Source organism: Ciona intestinalis, unplaced genomic scaffold (assembly GCF_000224145.3).
Source record: "Ciona intestinalis unplaced genomic scaffold, KH HT000245.1, whole genome shotgun sequence".
Classification (NCBI taxonomy): Eukaryota; Metazoa; Chordata; class Ascidiacea; order Phlebobranchia; family Cionidae; genus Ciona; species Ciona intestinalis.
This window is the reverse complement of record NW_004190566.1, coordinates 4,429-14,113: the sequence shown is the minus strand read 5'-3', so window position 1 is coordinate 14,113 and position 9,685 is coordinate 4,429. Positions and strand designations below refer to the sequence as shown.

The 9,685-nt window shown below is 39.0% G+C and overlaps 1 protein-coding gene and 1 long non-coding RNA gene across 2 annotated transcripts; both read right to left on the bottom strand.

Moving 5' to 3' along the window:
- Positions 1–43: 43 nt before the first annotated feature.
- LOC108950552 lies at positions 44–2,190 on the bottom strand (the record flags this gene model as incomplete). Its single annotated transcript, XM_018816503.1, has 4 exons — positions 1,737–2,190; positions 1,063–1,233; positions 769–930; positions 44–627 (listed from the first exon to the last, which is right to left on the bottom strand). Coding segments are annotated over exons 1-4 (1,371 nt in total), but the record flags the coding sequence as incomplete, so codon positions are not given.
- Positions 2,191–8,085: 5,895 nt separating this feature from the next.
- Positions 8,086–9,338, bottom strand: LOC113475347. Its single transcript, XR_003397100.1, has 2 exons — positions 8,321–9,338; positions 8,086–8,268 (listed from the first exon to the last, which is right to left on the bottom strand). It is a non-coding gene; the product is annotated as an uncharacterized LOC113475347 (long non-coding RNA).
- Positions 9,339–9,685: the final 347 nt, after the last annotated feature.

Here is a 9,685-nt window from a genome sequence, read left to right as displayed (position 1 = left end):
GAGATAACAGGCTGCGAAGCGTTGTGTGCGGCTTTGAATAAACCTTAATACCGTGATCGGTAAGCATTCTCTTTAAAGTGTCGGATAGGCCTGGGACATACGGGAGGCTCAAAGTAGCAATAGTAGGTGTTACTTCTTTGGGTTTCTGTGTTGGCTTCCACTTTACCATCCACGGCGGGTATGAGTTGTACCGAAGCCCGTCTTTAATGAATTTCATTTCATCTTGTAGACGTAGTGGATCGGACACCAAAGCCTCTGCTCTGTGTTTTAGGGACCTTACTACCGCTTTTTTATGTTCGATCGGATGAGCTGACCAAAAAGATAGATAGCGATTAGTGTGGGTAGGTTTCCTGTATACATAGGTTTTCATTCCTCCTTCTTCGTCCCGACTCACCTCAACATCTAAGAACGCTATTTTTCCTTCGTTCTCTCTTTCTAGGGTAAACTGGATGGACTCCTCTATTCCCAGAAAAGGGTGGAGTTGTTCCGCCGCAATGATGGCAAAAGTGTCGTCAACGTAGCGCTTCCAGTATCGAGGAGGGTGCATGAAAGTAGCGAGGGCATCCTCTTCAATAGTCTCAATAACGACGTTTGCAATGACGACAGAGATGGGCGAACCACCCATCGCTGTACCGAAACATTTGTTGGTAGAATGCACCCTGAAACGCAAAACATGTAGCGTTAAGACACAACCGGAGACCAACATCGCCAGGGGTATCGGAACGTTGGTGAATAAGGAAACCACATCAAAGGAAACTAAACACTCACCATCTGCAATTGTCATGTCTCTTACCTCGGCCGCGAACTCATGTGAATTCCTGACGTGGTGACTATTATTTCCAATCAAGGGGGCAACGATTTTGGCGAGAAACTTAGCCAACATATAGCTAGGCGAACCAATAAAAGAAACAATCGCTCGTAACGGGATATCTGGTTTATGGACCTTCGGTAGTCCATACAGTTGGGGTGTCCTCCCATCCGTACAGTGTAGCTGCCGAAATTCACTGTACGATAGAACCTCACGTTCCCTGTGAAGACGTCAAACATAATTATTTACCTTACGTTCTAAGGAAGGAGTCGGATTCCGAGCCAGCTTCTTGTAGGTTCTGGCGTCTTTCATGAGTTCCAAAAGTTTGGCTGTGTAATCCGTTCGGTTCATAACCACCGCACGATTTCCCTTATCAGCCGATAATATAACAATCGAACGGTCTTTTTGTAATTCCCGTATAGCGGCTAAGTATGATTTAGGGACGTTGGTGGTTGTGGTCTTATGGCTACGAATGCATCCCACCAACTTGCTTTGTAAAAGTGACTTAATGTGCAGGGGTTGTCCGACGAGGCCCTTCTCTATGCGCTACGATCTGCTTCCACGGTACATTATCGGGCGATACGGCGAAATTCAATCCTAAAGATAATACGGACTGCGCGGGTGTAAGTTCTTTATCGGACATATTCATGACCCAATCCTTGTTAGAGTGTTTCACCAGTGGAACTTTCAATTTGCCACGCCATCTCTCAATGTTGTCATCACACTTTTTTACTCCCAGTGCAACGATTCGAGTTGATCCTCTCCTTACATGACAGACAAGCGACGTCAGAAGGCTATGGTTCAACACTTTCTCCAACCTTGCAAAGGCCTTCTTTAACTGGGGTGTCCTCCCATCCGTACAGTAGCTGCCGAAATTCACTGTACGATAGAACCTCACGAAGACGTCGAACATAATTATTTACCTTACGTTCTAAGGAAGGAGTCGGATTCCGAGCCAGCTTCTTGTAGGTTCTGGCGTCTTTCAGGAGTTCCAAAAGTTTCGCTGTGTAATCCGTTCGGTTCATAACCACCGCACGATTTCCCTTATCAGCCGATAATATAACAATCGAACGGTCTTTTTGTAATTCCCGTATAGCGGCTAAGTATGATTTAGGGACGTTGGTGGTTGTGGTCTTATGGCTACGAATGCATCCCACCAACTTGCTTTGTAAAAGTGACTTAATGTGCAGGGGTTGTCCGACGAGGCCCTTCTCTATGGACGCTACGATCTGCTTCCACGGTACATTATCGGGCGATACGGCGAAATTCAATCCTAAAGATAATACGGACTGCGCGGGTGTAAGTTCTTTATCGGACATATTCATGACCCAATCCTTGTTAGAGAGTGTTTCACCAGTGGAACTTTCAATTTGCCACGCCATCTCTCAATGTTGTCATCACACTTTTTACTCCCAGTGCAACGATTCGAGTTGATCCTCTCCTTACATGACAGACAAGCGACGTCAGAAGGCTATGGTTCAACACTTTCTCCAACTTTGCAAAGGCCTCCTTTAACTCAAAAGTGTGGTTGTTCATGCGCATATGTGCTTCCTTTATACGCAGTCGCAAAAAACGAACCCCACACGATTTCAGCAAAGGACGCGAGCAAGACGGCTCTGTTTGTAGTGGCGTTCGGTGGGTTCGGCAACACAGACTTTGCCACCCCCGGTATTCTAACTTCCACGCGGAAACTACCTTTTTGGAAAAAGTTTTAAGGTCAAACCACTTTTTCAGACAACTTTGTCTTTTTGTGGAATTTCGAAATTTTTTCAACTTGCTGACGTTTTATTGTTGTTTTGCTGCATACAATTGTGTTACCTTCTTAGCATAAGTATGGCACCGTATTGTAAAATACTTCTCAAATGCAATTTTTATAAGAGGCACACAGCCCTCAACATCACACCCAACCATCTCCAATTCACTGTTGATTTTATCTTCACCAATGGCAATTAATAAGGTAACCACGCTCAGTTCATGCTTCAAATTTGTTTCGATGCTTTTAATAAAAAACTTCCCAACATCATTTAACAACCATATACTTTCACATTCGGGTCTTTGAAGTTTATATATAATTCTTTACATGTTTTATAATATAAAGTGCTTAAAACTCTTCCTCCAATGTAGTATGCAACTTCCAATTCAGTCTCGTTTAGATCGATTGGGTTGAGTTCAACCATATCGGTTCTGGTGGGTTGCACATCTGCAATTCTAACATCATTATGAATGTCAAGTAAAGTTATAAGAAGGCTTCTTTCTTCCCAAATGCTTGAATTGGGCAACAACTTCATGAAATTTTTGGTAAAACTGGAGTTTGTTTCTTCTTTATTATAGGCGGCTAGTATGTCTGTTTTTCTACCCTCTTGACAAATATCTTCAAAATCCGAACCATACATTGCCTTTGCTTTTTTCTCAGCTAGTTGAATGTGGCTGTTTAATTGTAACACATTCATTATCTTTACTTTCCTATTTTTTGTAACTTTTTCTGGTAAAGTCTGTACACTTCCAGCGTCGTCCTGTTCGAGCATGTTTATATCTTCCTCAATGATAACCATAACCTCTTCTATTTCGGGATCTTCAAATAAAGTTGCCATGATTTACGTCTTATACGCAGGTATAAGGCTTACGTGACAAAGTGGCGGTAACCAAGATTTTGTGTGGAGTCATGCATAACGACGTGGACGAATCCCCCAGCCCGTTATCGCTGTAAAAATTTGCCGTCATCTATTACTTTCATTACATGTAGTTATTTATATCTACATTGGTTAAACGAGCAAGTTTTATTTGCGTTTTCCTTTTAACCCGTTATCGCTGTAAAAATTTGCCGTCATCTATTACTTTCATTACATGTCATTACATGTAGTTATATCTACATTGGTTAAACGAGCAAGTTTTATTTGCGTTTTCCCTTTTGTAGGAAGTCTAAAATAGCTTATATTTGCCTTATCTGACATTCTTTGCTGATCCATGTAGTTATTGGCTAAACGATCAGGTTTTATTTGCGTTTTCCTTTTGTGGGAAGTCTAAAATAGCTTATATTTGCTTTATCAGACATTCTAGCAATGTCGTAAGGCAAAGAAAAAAACTGAGATGAAGCGAAAAACTTAAATGGTATGCAGAAAATAGCTTATATTTGCCTTATCTGACATTCTTTGCTGATCCATGTAGTTATTGGCTAAACGATCAGGTTTTATTTGCGTTTTCCTTTTGTGGGAAGTCTAAAATAGCTTATATTTGCTTTATCAGACATTCTAGCAATGTCGTAAGGCAAAGAAAAAAACTGAGATGAAGCGAAAAACTTAAATGGTATGCAGAAAGAGTAATCAGTGATTCTCAGCTGATCTATGTTTATCTTTCTATGTTTGTGGCGTAATAATGCAGGCAAGGAAGAATGTGAATTTCCCGCGTAAATTATTCGACGAGGACGGCCATTGTTTTAGAACAGGCAGGCGTGAAACGTGCAGAGTCAAAGATAAAACTCGTATTTTGCTGTTTTATAGCGTTTATTTTGATTTTATTAAATTATTAACTGTAAATATTAAAAAGATGGAGAAGACCAGCACTGCAGGAGCTAATCGAAGCAAGCGGGCACCGAACTTCTCGGATTCGGAACGAATCTTGCTGATGAATCTTTTAAACGATCCCACTCGACCGTTTAAAAGTGTCATCGAGTGCAAGAAGACCGGCGCTGTGTCTTGTACACAAAAAGATGCAGCGTGGCAAGATGTGGCGCAGCATTTTAACGCCTGTGCCAGCAGCGCTTTTTGTTAAAGCAGGACAGAGGCGCTTCCTGGAGATCTAAAAATTACAACATAAAAACAAAAACAAGTATTTTTTGATGATTTTACAAATGTATACAAATAAAAAAATAAATGCAACTCTTCCAAAAATGTTGCGAGATGAAATGTCTCTCCGAAACACACTTCCACGTGATGTTAAAGGTGCATCGTCGACAGGTTAGGAGGGGGGTAAAACTGCATCACCGATTTCTATCTCGTCAGGCAAGATTTCCTTCCTGTCAATAGCCAAGTTGTGTAAACAAACAATGGCGGTGATGATCGTCAAAGACGTATCCAGTTAGGTCCGCAGAGGAATGCGCAAACAGCGAAACCGTTGTTTCAAAACTTCCAGAAGCTCGTTCGATTGTGCATCGTGTTCTTACTACCTAAGCTCCGGTTGTAACGCACTTCCTGAGGTGTAGATTGATTTTGCACCGGTGTCATTAAATACCTTCTTGCTGCGTACCCCCCATCACCTAGCACTTATCCCCTTGCCTGCAATGAGAAGTAATAATATGTTTAGGTTATTACTTTAAGAACATGAATAGCAAACGGGCTCCGGTTGTAACGGACTTCCTGAGGTGCAGATGGATTTTGCACCGGTGTTATTAAATAGCTCCTTGCTGCGTACCCCTCATCCCCTGGCACTATCCCCTTGCCTGCAAATTTAGGTCACCGACCACAAAAACAAATTACAAAAGAAGAATAAAACAACAACATAAAAAACAAGTATTTTTTGATGATTTTACAAATGTATACAAATAAAAAAATAAATGCAACTCTTTCAAAAATGTTGCAAGATGAAATAAATGTCTCCGAAACATAAAAAATAAATGCACAAATGAAATGTCTCCGAAACACACTTCCACGTGATGTTAAAGGTGCATCGTCGACAGGTTAGGAGGGGGGTAAAACTGCATCACCGATTTCTATCTCGTCAGGCAAGATTTCCTTCCTGTCAATAGCCAAGTTGTGTAAACAAACAATGGCGGTGATGATCGTCAAAGACGTGTCCAGTTTGGTCCGCGGAGGAATGCGCAAACAGCGAAACCGTTGTTTCAAAACTCCCAAAAGCTCGTTCGATTGTGCATCGTGTTCTTACATAAGCTCCGGTTGTAACGGACTTCCTGAGGTGTAGATGGCTTTTGCACCGGTGTCATTAAATACCTTCTTGCTGCGTACCCCCCATCACCTAGCACTTATCCCCTTGCCTGCAATGAGAAGTAATAATATGTTTAGGTTATTACTTTAAAAATAGCAAACGGGCTCGTAAACGTAAAAATAGCAAACGGGCTCCGGTTGTAAACGGACTTCTTGAGGTGAGATGGATTTTGCACCGGTGTCATTAAATAGCTCCGTGCTGCGTACCCCTTATCTCCTAGTACTATCCCCTTGCCTGCAATGAGAAGTAGAAATATGTTTAGTTTATTACTTCAATAACATGAATCAAAAGCTGGAAATTCAATAACATGAAACACACCACAAGCACCCCTTATCTCCTAGTACTATCCCCTTGCCTGCAATGAGAAGTAGAAATATGTTTAGTTTATTACTTCAATAACATGAATCAAAAGCTGGAAATTCAATAACATGAAACACACCACAAGCTGGAACATTGGTGGGGTGGCCTGGCTGCGTACCTGCAAACTGGGAAGCAAAATACCAAAGCAGGTTAAGGAAAACACATTTGGAGAATCGTTACCGAGATCGAAACTCCTCCTCTGTGTGCACTTCTATAGGGTTTTGCCGGTCGAGCAGACGCTGACGCCGCACACTAGGTTCAGCATCTCCTCCACCCTTAAAAAAAGGTGCCGAGCGCGGAACATTTTTAAACAGATATTAAGAATACTACTTTGTAAAAGAAACTTTATTAAATCTAAAACAAACCTTTCTTTTACAGTAAAAAAACAACGTAACTTTATTAAATCTTAAACAAACCTTTCTTCTACAGTAAAAAAACAACAACTAAATTTAGCTATCTGGGGTATGAGAACATACATATTAGGTAGAATGTGACTAATTCACGTGTAAAACACGCCGTTTCTGAAGTAACAACGTTCTAATTTCTCTAAAAAATCCGACTATCTAAATACAGCGGACTACCACAAACTTCTTTTTTGGCGCGCTTATTTGCCAATCAGTTACGACCTACAACTGCCGAAATCGACCTTATATCGCGTTACCTACTCTGAAAAATGCCAATTTGCAATTCCGCCAGACACTTAAACGGCCGATTTCGCTGTTTAACTTTTTGACGATAATCGTCAATCAAAAATCGATAATTAACTTTGATTATACTTTCTGCATCCGTTTAAATCGTTGCTATGCCAACAAGGAATTTTGATCTAAGATCAAAGTTGATTATACTTTCTGCATACCCTAAGTCTATAAACATCTAAAACAAGAATCACTAATCGCTTCATTAAATTTTCAACCAGATATCATAGCAGTGACTGAAACTTGGATAGTAGGAAACCAATCAGCTCCTTATCACCTTAAATGGCTACACTTTCCTATCAAACAGTCGAACTAACAATAGAGGTGGTGGAGTTGGGATGTACATAAAATCCAGAATAAATTTTCAACTTTATTAAATCTTAAACAAACCTTTCTTCTACAGTAAAAAAACAACAACTAAATTTAGCTATCTGGGGTATGAGAACATACATATTAGGTAGAATGTGACTAATTCACGTGTAAAACACGCCGTTTCTGAAGTAACAACGTTCTAATTTCTCTAAAAAATCCGACTATCTAAATACAGCGGACTACCACAAACTTCTTTTTTGGCGCGCTTATTTGCCAATCAGTTACGACCTACAACTGCCGAAATCGACCTTATATCGCGTTACCTACTCTGAAAAATGCCAATTTGCAATTCCGCCAGACACTTAAACGGCCGATTTCGCTGTTTAACTTTTTGACGATAATCGTCAATCAAAAATCGATAATTAACTTTGATTATACTTTCTGCATCCGTTTAAATCGTTGCTATGCCAACAAGGAATTTTGATCTAAGATCAAAGTTGATTATACTTTCTGCATACCCTAAGTCTATAAACATCCAAAACAACAAACACTAATCGCTTCATTAAATTTTCAACCAGATATCATAGCAGTGACTGAAACTTGGATAGTAGGAAACCAATCAGGTCCTTAGCACCTTAAATGGCTACACTTTTCTATCAAACAGTCGAACTAACAGTAGAGGTGGTGGAGTTGGGATGTACATAAAATCCAGAATAAATTTTCAATTATGGATGAAAAAGTTTTTGAATCCTTATTTGCTACCACCCTAACTAATATTAACCCTGGTCCTGTTCAACAACCCGTCACAGACAAGTTCCCTTTTTTGTGGAGTAATCCAGGTCACCTGGATTAGTATCTTAAATCAACTTTGAATTTCAAAACCATCTTTGTTCAACACTGGACAAATTAGAAACTAGAAGTTCTAAATGCATTTTTATGGGAGACTTTAATTATGATTTGCTTAATGATAGCAACAACCAACACACGTCTGATTTTATTGAGAAAATGCATGATCAACTGCTATCAGTCAATTATAAATAGACCAACTAGAATCACAGACACACGTGCAACAGCAATAGAGATCACATCTGGACTAAAGTTGACAATTCACACATTAAAGCAGCACTTATAACAGCAGACTCAATATCAGATCACCTGCCAGTTATTTAAAGCAGCACTTATAACAGCAGACTCAATATCCGATCACCTGCCAGTTATTCAAGAAATAAACACGAGAATTCACATAAATCCGACCAAACTTACTTCAAGAGTTTAAGCCCAGGTAACATTGCAAGTTTTAACCAAAACCTATTAATTGGATATTAGTATTATACTAGATGAATCAGATCCACCAGACATTGCGTACTCTCAGTTACAAAATCGGTATTTAAATGAGTTTAAAGAATCTTTTCCTGTGGAGATTGGGTGAAAGATTAATATTTGTGTTCTTAACAGTAAGACTGAGGTGGTGCATGATCGTCCAGGCAATGGTATAAATACACTTTGGTGGCAATATATATTCAGTCAGGATGTCTTAGCAGAGCTATCTTTGAATATTTAGTAAATGATCATAACAAATAACTGGCTGAAGCATTAGTAAAGATTTATTTTTTTGAGAAACATGATAAGAAAAACACTGATCCACACAATTTTGCAGGTTGGGTATGGTATGAATGTGATATGGCAATGAAAAGCGATAAAACAAATTGCACGAAAAAAGCTTGGGCATCTGTGAACAACTACTTTCAATGAACAATTACTTGAAACAAAAATTTTTTACAATTGTGACTGAATTTTTATTTCCCATTAAAAATGTAAAAAGTATATTCCTGGACCTGGGTCATTATCAAAGAATTTAAAAATATAACACATATTCACTTGATCTGTTACTTATTAGTGGTTTCTATTTTATAGGTTTCTATTTTATTGTGACTGAACTTTTATTTCCCATAAAAAATGTAAAAAGTATCACATTCCTGGACCTGGGTCATTATCAAAAAACATATTCACGTGGTTTCTATTTTATAAAGTGAATACAATTTGTAAGTGAATAGTTGTAAATTTAAATTTGGATGATTTAAAGCCTGGGTTTAATTTCCATTGATCCAATAAACTCTGCTGTATGATGAGTAATTCTTGCTGGTGCACCACTGGATGGCTTTATTAATTAACCCTCAAAGGCCTCAGTATTCTAGTGTCTCTAAAAAAGTAAACCAGAACAGAAAGGATTCTAAAATATTTTCTTATTTATCAATAGCACTGCTAGATCTGTTGGCTGAAATTTCACTGCCTGTTGGTACTGTAACATCTCACAGAAATGAGGATATTCCTTATATAACTTATAAGCCCCTCTTGTATGTAATGACTATCTGCTTTAAAACTATATTGTTTATATGCTATTAAGTTTTCAGGGTTATAAAATGCGTAGCTACAATTCTTAGGTAATCCTTTAGCTGGTGGCCACCTGAAATTTTAAGCCCTCACTGATACCTGCTGTTTAATTTTTTTTTTAAAAAAATCGGGCGTTCGTGTCGAAAATTAACTTTAAAAATGCGCGAAAACATGCTTCGTC